We start from the raw sequence: 22,826 nt of genomic DNA, 5'->3' as shown, positions 1-22,826 counted from the left end.
TTAAAGCGATTTTCTGTCGCCACGAAGAGAGATGTGCACTGGCGGCAGCATGCAGATTTTCAGCTCCGTACTTGGCACTACAAAGCTGCAGGCAGTGCCAACTACGAGTAATTTATGTAAGACTGTAACTGCACGCGTAAATCTAGCTTGAAGGCCGATGCACAATAGATGTCAACGGATCGGAATGAACGGCAGACGATGTCCCTGTCAAATGGTGTTGTCTTCACACTAACCGGAACATCAGCTTAACGTCATTTCGCTTACAAGGGGATCGTACGCAATTCCTCTCACCGATGTGATTCATACTGATGGATGCGTAGGGTACGACTAGGATTTCGATATGTGTGAACAAGAAGACGCAACTCATAGCCGTTTTAGAGAAAATCGAATTTGAAAAGTTGCGATTTGTTTATATACTTTGTGTGGTCCGTAGCTGAATGAATAAGCGCTTAGCTACATGATCCGAAAGACTGTGAATCGAAACTCACTGCTGGTATTTTTTTTCATTCGCGCGTCATTGTAACGACGAATTTATTATGGCTGTATAAATGATAAATAGTCCATGATTGATTTGTTGTTGTTGTGGTCTTCAGTCCTGAGACTGGTTTGATGCAGCTCTCCATGCTACTCTATCCTGTGCAAGCTTCTTCATCTCCCAGTACCTACTGCAACCTACATCCTTCTGAATCTGCTTAGTGTATTGATCTCTTGGTCTCCCTCTACGATTTTTACCCTCCACGCAGCACTCCAATGCTAAATTTGTGATCCCTCGATGCCTCAGAACATGTCCTACCAACCGATCCCTTCTTCTAGTCAAGTTGTGCCACAAACTTCTCTTCTCCCCAATCCTATTCAATACCTCCTCATTAGTTACGTGATCTACCCACCTTATCTTCAGCATTCTTCTGTAGCACCACATTTCGAAAGCTTCTATTCTCTTCTTGTCCAAACTAGTTATCGTCCATGTCTCACTTCCATACATGGCTACACTCCATACAAATACTTTCAGATACGACCTCCTGACACCTAAATCTATATTCGATGTTAACAAATTTCTCTTCTTGAGAAACGCTTTCCTTGCCATTGCCAGTCTACATTTTATATCCTCTCTACTTCGACCATCATCGGTTATTTTACTCCCTAAATAGCAAAACTCCTTTACTACTTTAAGTGTCTCATTTCCTAATCTAATTCCCTCAGCATCACCCGAATTAATTTGACTACATTCCATTACCCTCGTTTTGCTTTCGTTGATGTTCATCTTATATCCTCCTTTCAAGACACTGTCCATTCCGTTCAACTGCTCTTCCAAGTCCTTTGCTGTCTCTGACAGAATTACAATGTCATCGGCGAACCTCAAAGTTTTTACTTCTTCTCCATGAATTTTAATACCTACTCCGAATTTTTCTTTTGTTTCCTTTACTGCTTGCTCAATATACAGATTGAATAACATCGGGGAGAGGCTACAACCCTGTCTCACTCCTTTCCCAACCACTGCTTCCCTTTCATGCCCCTCGACTCTTATAACTGCCATCTGGTTTCTGTACAAATTGTAAATAGCCTTTCGCTCCCTGTATTTTACCCCTGCCACCTTCAGAATTTGAAAGAGAGTGTTCCAGTCAACATTGTCAAAAGCTTTCTCTAAGTCTACAAATGCTAGAAACGTAGGTTTGCTTTTTCTTAATCTTTCTTCCAAGATAAGTCGTAAGGTCAGTATTGCCTCACGTGTTCCAACATTTCTACGGAATCCAAACTTATCTTCCCCGAGGTCGGCTTCTACCAGTTTTTCCATTCGTCTGTAAAGAATTCGCGTTAGGATTTTGCAGCTGTGACTTATTAAACTGATAGTTCGGTAACTTTCACATCTGTCAACACCTGCTTTCTTTGGGATTGGAATTATTATATTCTTCTTAAAGTCTGAGGGTATTTCGCCTGTCTCATACATCGTGCTCACCAGATGGTAGAGTTTTGTCATGACTGGCTCTCCTGAGGCCATCAGTAGTTCTAATGGAATGTTGTCTACTCCCGGGGCCTTGTTTCGACTCAGGTCTTTCAGTGCTCTGTCAAACTCTTCACGCAGCATCTTATCTCCCATTTCATCTTCATCTACATTCTCTTCCATTTCCATAATATTGTCCTCAAGTACATCGCCCTTGTATAAACCCTCTATATACTCCTTCCACCTTTCTGCTTTCCCTTCTTTGCTTAGAACTGGGTTGCCATCTGAGCTCTTGATATTCATACAAGTGGTTCTCTTCTCTCGAAAGGTCTCTTTAATTTTCCTGTAGGCAGTATCTATCTTACCCCTAGTGAGACAAGCCTCTACATCCTTACATTTGTCCTCTAGCCATCCCTGCTTAGCCATTTTACATTTCCTGTCGATTTCATTTTTGAGACGTTTGTATTCCTTTTTGCCTGCTTCATTTACTGCATTTTTATATTTTCTCCTTTCATCAATTAAATTCAATATTTCTTCTGTTACCCAAGGATTTCTATTAGCCCGCGTCTTTTTACCTACTTGATCGTCTGCTGCCTTCACCACTCCATCCCTCAGAGCTACCCATTCTTCTTCTACTGTATTTCTTTCCCCCATTCCTGTCAATTGTTCCCTAATGCTCTCCCTGAAACTCTCTACAACCTCTGGTTCTTTCAGTTTATCCAAGTCCCATCTCCTTAAATTCCCACCTTTTTGCAGTTTCTTCAGTTTCAATCTGCAGTTCATAACCAATAGATTGTGGTCAGAATCTACATCTGCCCCAGGAAATGTCTTACAATTTAAAACCTGGTTCCTAAATCTCTGTCTTACCATTATATAATCTATCTGAAACCTGTCAGTATCTCCAGGCTTCTTCCATGTATACAGCCTCCTTTCATGATTCTTGAACCAAGTGTTAGCTATGATTAACTTATGCTCTGTGCAAAATTCTACAAGGCGGCTTCCTCTTTCATTCCTTCCCCCCAATCCATATTCACCTACTATGTTTCCTTCTCTCCCTTTTCCTACTGACGAATTCCAGTCACCCATGACTATTAAATTTTCGTCTCCCTTCACTACCTGAATAATTTCTTTTATCTCGTCATACATTTCATCTATTTCTTCATCATCTGCAGAGCTAGTTGGCATATAAACTTGTACTACTGTAGTAGGCATGGGCTTTGTGTCTATCTTGGCCACAATAATGCGTTCACTATGCTGTTTGTAGTAGCTAACCCGCACTCCTATTTTTTTATTCATTATTAAACCTACTCCTGCATTACCCCTATTTGATTTTGTATTTATAACCCTGTAATCACCTGACCAAAAGTCTAGTTCCTCCTGCCACCGAACTTCACTAATTCCCACTATATCTAACTTTAACCTATCCATCTCCCTTTTTAAATTTTCTAACCTACCTGCCCGATTAAGTGATCTGACATTCCACGCTCCGATCCGTAGAACGCCAGTTTTCTTTCTCCTGATAACGACGTCCTCTTGAGTAGTCCCCGCCCGGAGATCCGAATGGGGGACTATTTTACCTCCGGAATATTTTACCCAAGAGGACGCCATCATCATTTAATCATACAGTAGAGCTGCATGTCCTCGGGAAAAATTACGGCTGTAGTTTCCCCTTGCTTTCAGCCGTTCGCAGTACCAGCACAGCAAGGCCGTTTTGGTTAATGTTACAAGGCCAGATCAGTCAATCATCCAGACTGTTGCCCCTGCAACTACTGAAAAGGCTGCTGCCCCTCTTCAGGAACCACATGTTTGTCTGGCCTCTCAACAGATACCCCTCGTAATCTGTAACCTTAAAAAAGAAGGAAAAACTTTTCGTTAGGACATTGGAAGTAAAAAAGGATGCACGAGAACTCTCATGCAAATCAGTACAGTCATTTTCTTTATATTATTGTATCTACATTTGTGGCAAGTATAATGTGTAACCTATAGAACACTGAATGTATGAGGATGCACCTGACTGTAGAAACATTTCGGTGTTGCAGGCGAATAATGTTGACTTCTTGCCACAATATTTGGGCTGGCAACCGTCCAGCCGTCTTCAGGTGAGTGTCTGTCACTAGAGTCTGTTAGTTTTTTCTTTTTCCTTTATTGTTATTTCATACCACTGCCTCATGGGTGGAGGAGTGTGCTGGCAGCGGTACAATTCGCTGCTCTTCAGCTAAGAGACTATATAAAACAACACTGGAGATCGGTACATACATAAAATATGGGGATAAAAGATGAAGTTTACACTTGAGAAAGGGAAATAATGGGAGTTAAAATATACATAAAAGGGGGAGTTTCACGAGGCACATTTGCATAAAATCCACGTATAATTCAAAGGACACTCGATGAAGACGTAGCATATAAATGCTGGCAGCACGAAGAACACAATTAAAAACGGCTTTCAGAGTAATGAGAGCCACATGGGACGACGACACTGAACCGCACTGATGTTACATACAGGGCGAGCACCAAAACATGACAGTGTAACTGGATTAAAATTGCAAGGTCCTGCCAAGGGAGGGAAGGTCAGAGAGGACGGAGAGAGAGGAAAGATAGAAGGTGGTCGGTAGAGGAGGGGAGGCAGCAAGAGGCAAAGGGGGGGGGGAGGGAGCACAATAACAGGGAAGGAGAAGTGAGGACAGGGGGGTAGGTGGGAGGAAACAGCGGGGGGGGGGAGGGGAAGGAGAGGGAGCCCAGGGAGGAGGGGAGGGGAAAAGGAGGGTCAGAATTGGAAGGAAGGATAAATATCAGGTCAAAGCACAGCATTCGCGATGGGGAAACGTTGCAAGGTCCTATGGGAGAGAAGGGGGAGGGTGTGGAAATGGAGAGAGGGTGGAACACATCGCTAAAGGCACAGAAGCAGATGGGGAGTGGAGAGGAAAGGAGACAGCAGGGGATGAGTGGGATCAAGGCTGCGGACGGTTTAGAGGATACAGATGTGTTCAAGGAAAATGAGGAGATCTGGGAAGTGGATGAGTTCATACAGGATCCTCGTAGGGGACGGGAGACTGATACGGAAAGTGAGGTGGAGTGCTTGGCGTTCAAGGATTTGGAGGGCTTTATAGAATTTAGGAGGGGCAGAGACCCAGGCAACACTGGCATAATAAAAGGATGAAACGGATCATGGATTTTTAGGTATGAAGGATGATGGAAGGATGCAATTCCCATGTCTGGCCAGACAGGAGTTTGAGAAGGCGGAGTCTACTGTGGTCACTGCGTTGGATGGGTAAGGAAATGGGGAGTCCGGGTAAGGAGAGGTCAAGGTATTTCAAGGTGGGGAGTTGTATAAGGCCGTCATGGAGGGTGAGGTAGAAATCATAGAGCCAGAAGGAGGGGGTGGTATGTCCTATAATGATTGCGTGGGTTTTGGAAGAATTGATTCGAAGGAGCCTCTAGTTGTGACAAGCGGTAAACTAGTTCAGGTGTAGAGTCTGCTAGTTCACGGTGTCGGCTTTACTGCAAAACTGGCGCGGAAACGCATGCGCATACGGTTACCCAAGCCTTGTCCAGCTGGAAGTTGCCATCCCGATTAACAAGATTTGGTGCTAGACAAATTTCCACAGATTCTTTAATTGCTGGACCCCAAAAGTATTTAGCCAGGGCGAAGATTTTTGTGGCAGAATAATCCATAGAGTGTCCTGTGTTAATACAATGCTCAGCTATGGCCGACTTACTGGGCTGCGAAAGACGAGTGTGGCGCTCATATTCAACGCATCTTTTATGTACTGGGCGTATCGTCTGACCTATGTAAGCTTTACCACACTGGCAAGGAATTTTGCAAATTCCGGCCTTCTCCAGACCCAGACCGTCCTTTACCGAACCGAGAAGTGCACTATCTTCACCGGTGGCCGGAAGATTACTTTAATTTGATGTTTTCTTAAGATCCTGCCGACTTTAGACGAAAGGCTGTCGACGTATGGAAGGACCGCCGTGGACTTGAACAGCTGCGTATCTTCTTTATTTGTGGGTGGTCACGTTTCTTCCTCCTTAGCGATGTACTAATCTGATTCCGACACTGTGAACTAGGAGACTCCAGTGTCGGACACTCTTGAAATTGCCTGAACGGTTGCCAGCCGAAATATTGTGGCAAGAAGTCAACATTGTCTGCCTGCAATCCCGAAACCTCATAGAATATTCAGTATGCCGGGAAAACTTCAAGAATCACATGGAAAACAGTATTTATTGCAACATACAGCACTTGTAATGAACGCCGAATTTTTGCATGTGCGTGGTTTTTCAATGTTTCTGCTGCAAAACAAACGTGGTCTACATTCAAAAACGGTTCTCAGTTATCACACAGTTTCTCAGCGTCCCACGCACACCAAAGCAAATCACCGAATATGGGTGCAGACAACTGTAGTTACCACCCATGACTGATTGAATTTTTATGCAATCTTCTCTAGAGGCTTCCCTCTATTTTGTTCTTTGATGTATGTGCTACTGCAGTTGTTCTATAAAGTTCTTCACCTAACTGTAAAAATAAACGTCGCAAGGCTGCACCAGCAGGGTACATTTTGAAGGGATTACTTTAACACTGCGCATTGGCAGACTCACCATGTTGGGAATTAAGTCCTACAAACCCTCGTTCGTTTCCCCTCTCCGTGAATTGAGGAGCAAAAGAAAATGTTGTTTCACAAGATGTTGGTTTCAAAATTCTTGTACAGTGCTGCTGTAAATGTGTCGAACCGTGAAGATGTTATCATAATGTTTTTTGTATTTTCGTATGTACTCATCAGTTAAACTTTCCCCCTCGGTCCAAACGAGCCATTGATCTTTTCCCAACAAATGAAGTTTTCAGGGTAATGTGACAGTATGTTGTCCAATATATGGAAGTTTCATCCTGTTAGAATTGCGTGGAAAATAAAAAAAAGTATCGGCAGTGAGATTCAATCTAGAGACTTGCTGATTATAAAAATAACAATGAGCCTACCAAGCTAAACTTTTCAAATTTGATTTCCTCAAAAATGGTTGAGAGTTGCGCCTTCCTGTTTACGTACGCTGAAGCCCTAGTCGTACGCTATACACCCTGTCTGGGTAATCAAATCGGTGAGGTAGCCTTGTTAGCCCAGTCCCCAACGGTGAAGGTTACGCTATGAAGCACCACCAGTGCTACAGAGAGTGAGAAATAGGTTTAAAGTCAAGGAGCTGCTAATGATGAAGTTTATTAATGGCCAAAGAAGATTTCATAAATGATGTTTTAGGTATTAAGTTTGTACTGTAAACTGCTGCGAAGTGGAACAACAGGAAAGTGTACCCGTAGTTCACACATTTCAAAGCACCGACATTTATTTGCTAACGAGAATATATATGTACAAATTCATCAATGTTTTTTAAGGTGATGCATAGAGCCTGTTTACCTTATTACTTTTGCTTTTTATTTATAAGTACCAAACAACATAAAAGCAACTGCATTTTTATACTTTAAACAATTTACATTTTCACTGTAAAAACAGGTTATTTAACCTTCCTTTGTTAACGTGGCATTATTTTACACAGGTGGTAACGTGGGGTAAAGTGGATCCCCATGATCTGTTAATGTTGCAACATATGTATAATATTAATAACTGGGTTATTTAATACAAATTAATGTAGAGGCTACCATATAAATTGTGAAATCGAATCAATTAATGTTCATTTGAAGAAATAATGCATTTTATTACATTAGATAAAAGATAATACCTACAGTTATGTTAATATAAACTGAATAGTCAGTGATTCAGCAGTATTCTTCCGATGACTCATCACAATTCTTTAGTTGATGTTGCACCAAGTCGAATCCAATTTCCCATAGAAAATCCTTCCTTGCCATTTTAAGCATGAGTATGCGAATTTACACCTACTTGTTCGGCACTATCTTGTAACGAAAATGTTAATGTGAGGGTCTAGGAACTCCCCAGTCACTAAATAACTGTCAAACGCTAATAACAATGAGCAGCACAGGAATGAAAAACTGGTGACCGGAAATAAACAGATATGAGAGAGGATTGCTAGACGGCAGGCTGTTTTTCCAACTTTGTTCATAGAAATTTAGCTAAACTAAATGTGCTGGGTATCTGTCGGACCCCAGGTTGACAATTAAGGGTTAATGACAGCTGATTCATCATTTTATGTTCTTATTTATACACTGTGTAGACATTTTCTCCGCCCAGGTCTTAACCCTTTGCGCGATACGTAGGCCTTTAGGGCTCATGCAGGTAGTTAAATTGGTTGTGTTGTCAATGTAGAAGGTTATGAGACTCCCGGAGCGCAAATGTAAATACGTTTCAGTTAGTTGTTGAGTGACGGATGTAGTAGTTGCGGCATCAGCTGTTTCAAGATAGATAAAACTTCCTTTTTCAATAATGCTACGGGTCGTTTCCGCCCACGAGTCACGCAAATTGTCAAATTAAAAAACTTAAATCTTTTTTCGCCTCTCGTCTCTCCAAGTCGTCATAAACATTTGCACTGCGTCACGAAAACACAGCAAAAGAAGAAAATGAAGATTAATAAAATGCAACGGCACGAAATCCACTACTGTAATATGAGTCAATTTACTTTCATGTTAGTAGACGACGACATCGTCCCCTCCCCCCTCCCCTCGCCGTCACTCTCCATCACCACTACCAACGTCAACATCTAAACTTTCTTCCCGAGCAAACTTGATTATTACGTTCCGTTCTGTTTCTTTGCCGGCTTGTGTGAATGCTGCCATTTGAAATGCAATTTCGAATGTGTTGACGTTCCGCTCTGTTTTGTCAAGTACACATCGACTTTCAGCGAGCAAACTTGACCTTTATGTCCGGAGTACCGGGTGGGGGAATCTCAAGTGGTGACTTCCTTGAGTGTTATCTTGTTGCCGCGCGCCGGTCTTGGCAGCAGTTGCCTCGTGTGACGACCCAGAGTCGCTAGAGGTCGGTGAGTTTGCATGTTTGCGCGTGTAAACGCTATGGTCGTGCTGCTTAACTGCAGATCCAACATACCTGTTCACTATATAAATCTAAGTAACGCTTGCGACGTTTTCCGTTAGCTTGTAACATAGAGTTAATGTTATTAATTTAAATGATACATTTATAGTTTCGATCGTTGTTAAGGTCATCTGCGCAGGGAGCGACTCAAACCTCACTTGTTGCCAACATAAGTTGATAGGGGAAACACTTCCTGTCCTGTTAGATAGGGCGCCGCAGACGGCCACGTGACTCGCCAATCAATCGCTTGCAGTGCGTTGACAACCAGTTTCCAGCGACTCGGCGCCCGCGTTGTCAAGCCATCTGAGTTGCTTCGTATCCGGACACAGCTCAGCTATTACTGGTTTAATTTGAAGATGAAAGAATAGTTTGTGAACAATAGCTTTGCACGGGAAGTCGAAAAACATCTCATTTTATACGACTACAAGCTCCCAGGCTACCGCAGGAGACATTTGACAGAAAAACTGAGCTGTGTAGAGGGAAAAGAATTTCATATGGCATGTGTAGATCCTAATATACATAGTCCTCTGACTGGTTTGATGCGCCCCGTCGCGAATTCCTCTCCTGTGTCAACCTCTTCATCTCAGAGTAGCAGTTGCAATCCACGTCCTCATTTATTAGCTACGAGGCGTGTTTTTTTAAGTAAGTACCGTTTTGAAATTAAAAAAGACGTGCTAAGATATCTCAATAATTTTAGTTTTACATGAAAGCCTCTACCATGATCTACTTTTCTACATAATTACCGTCAATATTGAGGCACTAGTCGTAACGTTGTACCAGTTTTTGAATACCCTCCTCATAGAAGTCTGCCGCCAGACTTGTTAACCACTGCATCACCACTGTTTTGACTTCGTCATCGTCTTGAAGACGCTGACCGCCCAGGTGTTTCTTCAAGTGCAGAACAGATGGTAGTCATTGGGCGCAAGATCGGGGCTGTACGGAAGATGATCTAGAGTTTCCCATCGAAAAGATGTGATGATGAGATCTTTGGTCTGATTCGCCACATGCGGATGGGCATTGTCCTGCAGCAAAACGATGCCCTTGCTCAACTTCTACGGACTGTTGCTTTGATTCTGGTGCGACGTAGGCCACCCACGTTTCATAGCCCGTAACAATTTGGCTTAAGAAATCATCACCGTCGTTGTGGTGCCGCTCAAGGAAAGTCAATGCACTGTCTAAACGTTTGGTTTTGTGCTAAAAAATGGTTCAAATGGCTCTGAGCACTATGGGACTTAACATCTATGGTCATCAATCCCCTAGAACTAAGAACTACTTAAACCTAACTAACCTAAGGACAGCACACAACACCCAGCCATCACGAGGCAGAGAAAATCCCTGACCCCGCCGGGAATCGAACCCGGGAACCCGGGCGTGGGAAGCGAGAACGCTACCGCACGTTTTGTGCTCATCCGTCAACATTTTCGGTACCCAACGTGTGCACAATTTTCGGTATTTCAAGTGCTCGGTCACAATGCCATACAAAACACTACGAGAAACATTAGGAAAGTCATCCCGCAAGAGGAAATCGTAAAGCGTCTGTTTTCTCTCACCTTATTGTCCACTTCCCGCACCAAACTTTCATTAACGACCGAAGGACGCAAACTCCGTTGTTCATCATGCGTATTTGTGCGGCTATCTTTAAATGCTCTCACCCACTTTCTTATCATTCCATCACTCATAATGTTTTCTCCGTAAACTGCACAGATCTCACGATGAATATCGATCGCTTTTACGCCTTTAGCACTAAGAAATCTTATAACAGCCCGTACTTCACAGTCGGTGGGGCTCACGATTATCGGAGGCATCTTAAACACTCAGTACACAACGTAAACAAGGAACAATCAGACTGGCGCCAGTGCGTAGATTAAGGTAGAGGCTTTCATGAAAAAATAAAATTATTGAGATATCTTAGCACGTTTTCTTTTTTTTTTTTTTCCAAAACGGTTCTTAATTAAAAAACACGCCTCGTAGATGTATTCCAATCTCTACTTTCCTCTACAGTTTTTACACTCTACAGCTTCCTGTATTACCATGGAAGTTAATCCCTGATGTCTACACAGATATCCTATCATCCTTTCCGTTCTTCTTGTCAGTGTTTTCCATACGTACCTTCTCCTCGTCGATTCTGCGGAGAACCTCCTAATTGCTTAACTTATCGGTCCCCCTAATTTTTAACATTCGTGTGTAGCGCCACATCTGAAAAGCTTCGACTCTCTTTTGTTCCGGTTTTCACTCAGTCCGTGTTTCAGCGCCGTACAATGCTGTGCTCCAAACGTGCATCCTCAGAAACTTCTTCCTCAAATTAAGGCCTATGTTTGGATATTAATAGCATTGTCTTGGCCAGGAAAGGTACTGTACGTATATTGTTTGAAATAATATTAACTGCACGTCGATGGAAGAAAATGTTCAAAAAATTGTAAACAAATTTTGTGCGACTAACTGCCTTTGTCGTTCTGTAAAATTACATTGTCATGTGGAACCAAACAGTGAAAAGGCACAGATCTCCGGTACATGGTGTTCACATGCGCATGATTTAACGAGCACAAACCACTATCGCATTTCCGTGTACCGGTATATAAATCTCGAGGTACTTTAGTTTTTAAAATTAAAGTAATGCTGTCATATGGCGAAAGAAATCAACAAAGCCAAATTAGTGAAGCACTGTTTATTCGTTCTATAAAAAGCTACGAATTTTGAATCTGTCTGCCACAGCTCCGTGACTACTCCATAATGCCTGCAGTTTACATTTCTTTCCATGCACGGACGAATCCAGAATTTTCTTAGTTTTCTTAATAGAGAACTTCCCTCTGAGCTTGAATCTGCGGTCGACATGTCGAGTGTAAGCAAAAGATGCTCGGGTGCGAATAACAATACTCTCCCTCTCCTCCATGCTCACACTCGGCAACTGCCGTTTCTTATTTCCGAGTTTCCCCGTATGCAGAATTGCGTTGCCAATGTACATCGCCTGCCCGTTCGCTTCGTTTTCAGTCGCTCTGTGTGCGAACGGCCTAAACGATTCTTGTAGTAGCGGTTAAATTTCGTTAGCAAGAATGTCAAAAGTGCCTACTTGTTCACTAATGTTTGAGTAATACGATTCACTCTCAAACGACTTTCCTTGGATGCTTCCACCAGACTTACTGCTGCCGAGTTTCTTTACTCGTAAAAGCTAAATTCCCGCTGTTGACATGTAGGTTCCTATTAACACGTCATTATTCATTTGAAGGTGGCAGGGGTAAAATACAGGGAGCGAAAGGCTATTTACAATATGTACAGAAACCAGGTGGCAGTTATAAGAGTCGAGGGGCATGAAAGGGAAGCAGTGGTTGGGAAGGGAGTGAGACAGTGTTGTAACCTATCCCTGATGTTATTCAATCTGTATGTTGAGCAAGCAGTAAAGGAAACAAAATAAAATTCGGAGTAGGAATTAAAATCCATGGAGAAAAAATTAAAACTTTTAGGTTTGCCGATGACATAGTAATTCTGTCAGAGACAGCAAACGACCTGGAAGAGCAGCTGAACGGAATGGACAGTGTCTTGAAAGGAGGATATAAGATGAACATCAACAAAAGCTAAAAGGAGGATAATGGAATGTAGTCGAATTAAATTGGGTGATGCCGAGGCTATTAGATTAGGAAAAGAGGCGCTTAAAGCAGTAAATGAGTTTTTCTATTTGGGGAGCAAAATAACTGATGATGGTCGAAGTAGAGAGGATATAAAATGTAGACTGCCAATGGCAAGGAAAGCGTTTCTGAAGAAGAGAAATTTGCTAACATCGAGTATAGATTTAAGTGTCAGGAAGTCGTTTCTGAAAGTATTTGTATGGAGTGTAGCCATCTATGGAAGTGAAACGTGGACGATAAATAGTTTAGACAAAAAGAGAATAGAAGCTTTCGAAATGTGGTGCTACAGAAGAATGCTGAAGGTTAGATGGGTAGATCATATAACTAAGGAGGAGGTATTGAATAGAATTGGGGAGTAGAGAAATTTGTGGCACAACTTGACTAGAAGAAGGGATCAGTTGGTAGGACATATTTTGAGGCATCAAGGGATCACCAGTTTAGTATTGGAGGGCAGCGTGGAGGGTAAAAATCGTAGAGGGAGACCAAGATATGAATACACTAAACAGATTCAGAAGGATGTAGGTTGCAGTAGGTACTGGGAGATGAAGAAGCTTGCACAGGATAGAGTAGCATGGAGAGCTGCATCAAACCAGGCTCAGGACTGAAGACCACAACAACAACATGCTAACTTCACTTGATGAACCCGGTGTAGTATACAGGGTAAAACCAAACTCTGACGAGAACATTTCGGTGGTATATATTTTTGAGTATTTTGGTAAAAGAGACTTGTGGTCTACAGTGGCTCGTTACGGAGTAATTGAATTTCATTTCACTTCTGACACTTATTTATCTTTGTACATGAATTGCACTGAAAAATCTGCATACTAGCGCAAATATTGTGGGTGTGCGACAAAAGTCTTGTTTGAAAACAAACTGGTTCCATTCACTCACGGCACTTGCTGTTGGTAACAGTACCGTCCTCTTTACTCTTCTCCCTCAAGTTTGCATTCAGCACTGTTCAGTTCCGTCTCGGGCTTGTTGTTCCTACAATGTTCGTTGTATGCAACAGTATGGATAGATTTACTGATGAAGAGCTGACCACTGAATGCAGTGGAAGAGCAGCACGTCATTGGGTGAGATGACTTCGATAACATTTCTAGTTGTTGTGACGAATGGCAGCTAGCTATAAATGCAGAAAAATGTAAGTTAACGCAGATTAGCAGGAAAAACAAACCCATAATGTTCCAACATAGCATTAGTAGTTTTCTGCTTGACATAGTCATGTCGTTTGAATTTCTGGATGCAACGTTGCAAAGTGAAATGAAATGGAACGAGCATAGGAGGATTGTGGCAGCGAAGGCGAATAGTCGACTTCAGTTTATTGGAGGATTTTGGGAAAGTGTGGTTCATCTGTAAAGAAGACAGCATGTAGGACACTAGTGACACCTATTCTTGAATACTGCTCGAGTGTTTGGGATCCGCATTAGGTCAGATTAAAGGAAGACACCAAAATAATTCAGAGGCTGGCTGCTAAATTTGTAATCAGCAGATTCGAGCAACACGAAAATATTACGGAGATGCTTTGGAAACTCAGGTGAGAATCCCTGGAGGCAAGGCAATGATCTTTTCGAGGAGCACTGTTGAGAAAATTTAGGGAACCGATATTTGAAGCTGGCTGCAGAACGATTCTACTGCCACCAAGATACATTTTGCGTAAGGGCCATGCATATATGATCGAGAAATTAGTGCTCATACGGAGGCACACAGATAATTATTTTTCCCTTGCTCTATTTGCGAGTGGTAAAGGAAAGGAAGTGTCTACACTGCGTACGGCGAGAGAAGAACAGTTGACGCAGCCTTGGCGCACGTGCTTTGCGCATCCACGACGGCCAATCAGATCGTTTGTTGTCGCAGTGCTGGGCGACCGCTGTTGGCCCGCTGCCCGTCCTTGCCGAATACTGGCAACTGCGCTGCCAGCTGTCAGAGCTCTTCTCTCGGCGTACAGAGGGAGTATAGTGATGGTACAGGGTGCCCATCGTCACGCAGCGTACGGCGGCTTTCGGAGTATGTATGTAGATGAACATGCTACGCTGAGCTGTTCCTGCAGCGACGGAAACCACATCACAGTGCTTTTGCATCTGAGTGTTACTGCATCCTTCTGCGTTTTGTGTTGTAAGCTTCGGTGATTGCATATTATAGGCATTTTGCACTGTTGTGGAGGTATTTTCAGAGATACAACGGTAAATGGCCTAACGAACCGATAATTACTCTGTAATGAGCCACAGGAAGCGACATGCCACTCATACCATCATACTTAGAAGAATTACCAGGGCAACTTTAGAAATTTTGTCGGTGATGTTCGATACACTCTGAGTAGTATTTGGTCTGCTACCTTTTTTTTTAATTTTCAGAAAATCAACAGTAACTACATCTATCCATAACTGAGACCTCACAATGCTCCTTCATTTCATTGTTACGTTTTTTAAGTAGTGAAAAGTTCGTTCGCCATTACAGGTGTGTCGATGATCCCACGTATTGCGAGATACGCACCGAAACTTTTCGTTCGCTGCCGGCAACAGAATTTACACCACAGGGGTCTGTATATTCAGATGGCAGCATCAAAGGTAAGTAAGGTACTGTTACTAAAGGGTAAATGTAATGTGTTGTTGGTGTCATTCCATGTTCGTGCATTTTATCTGTGTGGTGTTAAAAATGTTCAGCAGTCCAGCAGTCGAACCACTGCCATTACCAGTACCTCCAACCTGATGGTTCTGAAAAGGCCACTTATTCGGTCATGAATTCTCAGTTTGCCAATGTTTCCCTGAAACTCGTGCAGGGTCAGCATGAACCAATTTACAAGTTCTCTTCTGCAGCGTTTTGGCTGCGAGGGTTTTTCGGTAAGTGACAAACTAAACATAGTCAAAAAAATTCTTCTGGGTTTGAGGCCGCATTGTCATCTGTAAAATTCCGACGTTTCGGCGACTGTTGCAAGGTGTATTGCTAACTGATGAATGAGCACTAGTTTGGATACTTATATACTATGGAGGAGTGCTGTCATTGGATGCAAGCGTTCGAAGAAACAGCACTCCAGTCCACACTATTACGCCCAGAATGCTGGCTACGATATGTTGATGACACCTTTGTTATTTGGCCACACGGAGAAGAAGAGCTTCAGAACTTTCACGAATATCTCAATAAGCAGCACAGCAAAATTCACTTTACCATGGAGATGGAAAAGAATGGGGTATTGCCTTTTCTCGACGTGGAAATTTACTGTAATCCAGAGGGGAAGCTTGGAGGCAGAGTTTATAGGAAGCCTACCAAGACTGACAGGTACCTGCATGCATCCTCCCACCACCATCCTACGCAAAAGAATTCGGCCCTGCAAACTCTAACTAAAAGAGCCTACAGGATCAGTGATGAACACAACCTACAAGCTGAACTACAGAACCTCAGGTCCATTTTTGGAGCTAATGGCTACTACACGAGGATGATACACAAAACAATGGCACCGAAGGATGCAGGATTCTCGAACATATCCTCAGTTCGAATATAATGAATTTCCTTGAGACAGGGAAGTTGCTGTCCATGCATCAGCACGGCTTTAGAAAGCATCGCTCCTGTAAAACGCAACTCACCCTTTTCTCACATGATATCTTGCGAACCATGGATGAAGGGTATCAGACAGATGCCATATTCCTTGACTTCCGGAAAGCGTTTGACTCGGTTCCCCACTGCAGACTCCTAACTAAGGTACGAGCATATGGGATTGGTTCCCAAGTATGTGAGTGGCTCGAAGACTTCTTAAGTAATAGAACCCAGTACGATGTGAGTGTTCATCGGAGGTGAGGGTATCATCTGGAGTGCCCCACGGAAGTGTGGTGGGTCCGCTGTTGTTTTCTGTCTACATAAATGATCTTTTGGATAGGGTGGATAGCAATGTGCGGCTGTTTGCTGATGATGCTGTGGTGTACGGGAAGGTGTCGCCGTTGAGTGGTTGTAGGTGGTTACAAGATGACTTGGACAGGATTTGTGATTGGTGTAAAGAATGGCAGCTAACTCTAAATATAGATAAATGTAAATTAATGCAGATGAATAGGAAAAAAGAATCCTGTAATGTTTGAATACTCCATTAGTAGTGTAGCGCTTGACACAGCCACGTCGATTAAATATTTGGGCGTAACATTGCAGAGCGATATGAAATGGGACAAGCATGTAATGGCAGTTGTGGGGAAGGCGGATAGTCGTCTTCGGTTCATTGGTAGAATTTTGGGAAGATGTGGTTCATCTGTAAAGGAGACCGCTTATAAAACACTAATACGACCTATTCTTGAGTACTGCTCGAGCGTTTGGGATCCCTATCAGGTCAGATTGAGGGAGGACATAGAAGCAATTCAGAGGCAGGCTGCTAGATTTGTTACTGGTAGGTTTGATCATCACGCGAGTGTTACGGAAATGCTTCAGGAACTCGGGTGGGAGTCTCTAGAGGAAAGGAGGCGTTCTTTTCGTGAATCGCTACTGAGGAAATTTAGAAAACCAGCATTTGAGGTTGACTACAGTACAATTTTACTGCCGCCAACTTACATTTCGCGGAAAGACCACAAAGATAAGTTCTTTCGTTCTGTTTGGGAGTGGAACAGGGAGAGAAGATGCTACTTGTGGTACGAGGTACCCTCCGCCACGCACCGTATGGTGGATTGCGGAGTATGTAGGTAGATGTTGATGTAGAAGGTGGAGGGCAACAGGGAAATGCAGAACGAAGCACAGAACACCGTCGTGCTATCATATGTGCAAAGGGTTACTGAACATCTGGGCAAAATTCTCCGTCGGGCAAGCATTAAGCCGATTTTTTGTAGCAACAACAAAATAAAAGACATTCTGGACTCGACGGAAGATACAATTGACAAGTTTCATGCCGGCGGAGTTTATGAAATCGGGTGCGAATGCGGACTGTTGTATGTAGATGAGACTGGGCGTCCAGTAAGCACAAGGTTAACTGAACACAAGAGATATATCCGCCTCAAACAATACAACAAATCGGTGGTAGAACATCAGGAACAGTGCAGGATGAAGATCGAATTTCGAGAGGCCCGCGTACTGGCGGGACAGCCGTTTAGTTTGAGGAGGAAGATTAGAGAGGTTATAGAAATAGCCAAGCGACCTGACAATACGAATAGAGAAGACAGGTACCGACTTCCATCGTCTTGGCTGCCAGCTGTGACAGCTTTACGGAAGGACAGCTCTCGCATAGCAACAGGCGTGCCGTAGGCCACATATGTGGAGGGTACACATAGCGCTGACGCGGCCTAGTCGATACTGGGCAGTTGGTAAACAACTCTACGCTGTAGTCGTCGCTCAGTCTCCTATTCGCAGATTTCAACCAATGGCAAGCAGAAAAGAAAACTCCAATGGAACACACCCATTTTCACCAATGACAACACGCAATGCAAAGACCTCCTCACCCTCACATCCAATGACAGCACTCCTCCATAGTATAAAAGTATCCAAACTAGTGCTCATTCAGCAGTTAGCAATACGCCCTGAGGGTGGCGCCTTGCAACAGTTGCCGAAACGACGGAATTTTACAGATGACAATGCAGCCTCAAACCCAGAATAATTTTATTGGCTGTGACAACGGCCGCGGAAGCCTACGTTTACATTAAACTACATATACACTCCTGGAAATGGAAAAAAGAACACATTGACACCGGTGTGTCAGACCCACCATACTTGCTCCGGATACTGCGAGAACCGTATGTGCAGTTGACGGACTTTGAGCGAGGGCGTATAGTGGGCATGCGGGAGGCCGGGTGGACGTACCGCCGAATTGCTCAACACGTGGGGCGTGAGGTCTCCACAGTACATCGATGTTGTCGCCAGTGGTCGGCGGAAGGTGCACGTGCCCGCCGACCTGGGACCGGACCGCAGCGACGCACGGATGCACGCCAAGACCGTAGGATCCTACGCAGTGCCGTAGGGGACCGCACCGCCACTTCCCAGCAAATTAGGGACACTGTTGCTCCTGGGGTATCGGCGAGAACCATTCGCAACCGTCTCCATGAAGCTGGGCTACGGTCCCGCACACCGTTAGGCCGTCTTCCGCTCACGCCCCAACATCGTGCAGCCCGCCTCCAGTGGTGTCGCGACAGGCGTGAATGGAGGGACGAATGGAGACGTGTCGTCTTCAGCGATGAGAGTCGCTTCTGCCTTGGTGCCAATGATGGTCGTATGCGTGTTTGGCGCCGTGCAGGTGAGCGCCACAATCAGGACTGCATACGACCGAGGCACACAGGGCCAACGCCCGGCATCATGGTGTGGGGAGCGATCTCCTACACTGGCCGTACACCACTGGTGATCGTCGAGGGGACACTGAATAGTGCACGGTACATCCAAACCGTCATCGAAGCCATAGTTCTACCATTCCTAGACCGGCAAGGGAACTTGCTGTTCCAACAGGACAATGCACGTCCGCATGTATCCCGTGCCACCCAACGTGCTCTAGAAGGTGTAAGTCAACTACCCTGGCCAGCAAGATCTCCGGATCTGTCCCCCATTGAGCATGTTTGGGACTGGATGAAGCGTCGTCTCACGCGGTCTGCACGTCCAGCACGAACGCTGGTCCAACTGAGGCGCCAGGTGGAAATGGCATGGCAAGCCGTTCCACAGGACTACATCCAGCATCTCTACGATCGTCTCCATGGGAGAATAGCAGCCTGCATTGCTGCGAAAGGTGGATATACACTGTACTAGTGCCGACATTGTGCCTGCTCTGTTGCCTGTGTCTATGTGCCTGTGGTTCTGTCAGTGTGATCATGTGATGTATCTGACCCCAGGAATGTGTCAATAAAGTTTCCCCTTCCTGGGACAATGAATTCACGGTGTTCTTATTTCAATTTCCAGGAGTGTATTTTGAGCGAAGAGACAAATCTTCTCTGGACTGTGTGGAATACAGCTTTAGCAAAGTAACTACTACGCATTTGCCTAAAACTCGATACCATAGTCGAGGCTGCTATCGCACTAGCCAGTTCGAATCCTGGTGGTGAAAGGTCGTTGGACAGATGCACTTAATTATAGGCCTAAATCGTTGACATCAATCTGTTGCAGAATTATGGACCATGTTTTACGCACAAGAATTATGAGGTTTTCGGAGAACGAAAATCTCCTATTGAAAACCAACATGAATTCCGCAAACAGAGATCTTGTGAAACTCATCTCGCTCTGTTTTTCCATGAGATCGATAGCGCTGTAGAAACGGTGCTCAGGTAGATGCCGTATTGCTTGAATTCAGGAAGACATTTGACACAACCCCGCACTGCCATTTAGTAAAAAAAGCACGAGCTTACCGAGTATTGGACCAGATTTGTTACTGGTTTCAAGACTTCCTTGCAGGTAGAACTGAACAAGTCACTCTTAACGGAACAAAATCGACAGGTTTAAAGGTGGTTTCCGGAGCACCATAGGGAAGTTTGATAGGACCGTTAACTGTTTACAGTATATATAAACGATGTAAAGGAAGCGTAGGAAGCTCTTAAAGACTATTCGAAGACGACGTGCTTGTCCATAAGAAAGTAGCAACGCCTGAAGACAGTACAGATTTGCAGAATGACCTGCAGAGGATTGATCAGTCGTGTGGGCTCTGGCAGTTGACACTGAATGCACACACGAAAAGAAATACACGGCTGTACAACTACTCTATTGGCCACAAATTGCTAGAAACAATATCCATCGTAAAATATGTAGGAGTAATTATCCAGAGTGATCATAAGTGGAATGACCACATAAAACAAATAACAAGAAAAGCAGATACCATGCTGAAATTATAGGAAGAATCTTAAGATATTGCTCATCAATCTGGGACCCTTAACAGGTAGGATTCATAGAACAGGTAGAGAAGATCCAACAAAGAGCGGCACTTTTCGTCGCGGGCTCGTTTGGTCCGTGCGACAGGGTTACAGAGATGCTCTGCAAACTCCAGTGCAGACGTTAAAAGAGAGGCATTGTGTATCATGAAGAGATTTACTATTGACATTCCGACCGAGCCCTTTCTGGGAAGAGTCGGACAACATACTACATCCTACTACATACATTATGTGATCAAAAGTATCCGGACACCCTAAAAAACATACATATCTCATATTAGGTGCATTGTGCTGTCGCCTTCTGCCAGGTACTCCATATCAGCGACCTCAGTAGTCATTAGACATCGTGAGAGAGCAGAATGGGGCGCTCCGCGGAACTCACGGACTTCGACCGTAGTCAGGTGATCGGGTGTCACTTGTGTCATACGTCTGTACGCCAGATTTACACACTCCTAAACATCCCTAGGCCCACTGTTTCCGATGTGATAGTGCAGTGGAAACGTGAAGGGACACGTACAGCACAAAAGCGTACAGGCCGACCTCGTCTGTAGGCTGACAGAGATCCCCGACAGCTGAAGATGGTCGTAATGTGTAACAGGCAGACATCTACCCAGACCATCACACATGAATTCCAAACTGCATCTGGATCCACTGCAAGTAGACACTAAGGAAACTTGAATTTCATGGTCGAGCGGCTGTTCATAAGCCACACATCACGCTGGTAAATGCCAGACGACGCCTCGCTTGGTGTAACGAGCATGAACATTGCATGATTGAACAGTGGAATAACGTTGTGTGGAGTACACAATGTGGCGATCCGATGACAGGGTGTGGGTATGGCGAATGCCTGGTGAACGTCATCTGCTAGCGTGTGTAGTGCCAACAGTAAAATTCGAAGGCAGTGGTGTTATGGTGTGGTCGTTGTTTTTCATGAAGGGGGCTTGCACCCGTTGTTATTTGCGTGGCACTATCACAGTACAGGCCTACATTGATGTTTTAAGCACCTTCTTGCTTCCCACTGCTGAAGAGCAATTCGGGGATGGCGATTGCATCTTTCAACACGATAGAGCACCTGTTCATAATGCACGACCTCTGGCGGAGTGGTTACATGACAGTAACATCCCTGTAATTGACTGGCCTGCACAGAGTCCTGACCTAAATCCTATAGAACACCTTTGGGATGTTTTGGAACGCCGACTTCATGCTAGGTCTCACCAGTCGACGTCAATACCTCTCCTTGGTGCAGCACTGCCATTCCCCAAGAAACCTTCCAGCACCTGATTGAATGCAAGCTGCGACAATGGAAGCTGTCATCAAGGGTAAGGCTGGGCCAACACCACACTGAATTCCAGCATTACCGATGGAGGGCGCCACATACTTGTAAGTCATTTTCAGCCAGGTTTCCGGATACTTTTGATCACATAGTGTACATCTCAGGAAATGACCACGATAAGAAAATTCGAGAAATCAGAGCCAATACAGAGGCTTATGACAATCATTCTTCCCACCCGCCATGCAGGAGTGGAACAGGGAACAGGGAACCGTTGGGTGGCTTGCGGAGTATGGTTTACGTGTACATGTACATAGAAGTGTGAGGCAAGTGTGGGCGTGAAACTGCTGTCGTAACATGTCAGTTTGTATCGCATAGAATGACAGAGACTCACAAAGTTTTCGGTACATATTACATTTGCCAGGTGCCAATTTAATGTTGTCTCCTCCACAACCGCCACCAATGGACGGTTCTTTGTGCGTGTTGCAAAGCGCTTACAGCTGCTGATGAAATGTGTCATTACGAAGACAAAACCAGTGATTGCGCGCAGGGAGGGCCGCAGGCTAGTTAACAGACGTATATGCTGTGAGTCACGTGGTTCTTGATGCTCCAGTGGAAACTATGGGAATACCAGTGGTGTGCATCTGACAGGATCGCTAGTATCTTAGTTATTGAGTTCCGCCTACCTGTTTAAACGTCAACTTTGCAGTGGAGTGCCTCATGGTTCCTCATTCCAAAAGTGATCCCCGTTTCCAAGACAGCTAGCTCGCCAATAATGATTTCCAAAGCAAAGTTATTTTTTAAATTTTTCACAAATAAGTGGCATGGATTTATTAATGCACCATGTACCCGAGTTTTACACATAATACTGTGGAGCCTAGCAATCGTAAGTATAAAATGATAAAGTCAAGGTACAAGTAGTCGATCTTCTCCCTGTTTTGATTCTGCAGATATAGAATCTGTGTTCACGTCCGATGTTACTTGTTCATAAGAACGCCGGACAAAAATTAGTCACTCCCAGGAGACATCACGTAATACTGCATGTAGCCTTAATAATGATCTCAGTTCAACGAGGAAGAGAGATCGCAAGTTTCTTCATGCATGCCGTATCCAGCTTTAGGGTTTATTGATGATTAGATCCAGTTGCGCTACCAAATTTCGGGGTTACTGACTGCTGCGTTCCACTTATTGTTCCAAATCGTTCCGGACTTT

General features: G+C 44.2%; 1 protein-coding gene across 5 annotated transcripts in view; it reads left to right on the top strand.

Moving 5' to 3' along the window:
* Window positions 1-22,826, top strand: part of LOC126162444 (uncharacterized) — a 300,063-nt gene that overhangs the window by 16,550 nt on the left and 260,687 nt on the right. For 2 of the 5 annotated variants that reach the window (XM_049918956.1, XM_049918953.1), the window contains exons 1-2: window positions 8,744-8,875; window positions 15,000-15,109. Coding sequence is in view for 3 of the 5 variants with exons in the window: in XM_049918953.1 (XP_049774910.1) it covers window positions 15,008-15,109 (102 nt within the window). In the remaining 2 variants the exon portion in view is untranslated. Of the gene's footprint in view, window positions 1-8,743; window positions 8,876-14,999; window positions 15,110-22,826 lie in introns of those variants that run through there. The other 3 variants (XM_049918957.1, XM_049918954.1, XM_049918955.1) reach the window with 2 other exon arrangements.

This window comes from Schistocerca cancellata, chromosome 2 (genome assembly GCF_023864275.1).
Source record: "Schistocerca cancellata isolate TAMUIC-IGC-003103 chromosome 2, iqSchCanc2.1, whole genome shotgun sequence".
NCBI classification, from domain to species: Eukaryota; Metazoa; Arthropoda; class Insecta; order Orthoptera; family Acrididae; genus Schistocerca; species Schistocerca cancellata.
The sequence above is the reverse complement of the archived record's forward strand: the minus strand, read 5'-3'. Positions and strand labels throughout refer to the sequence as shown.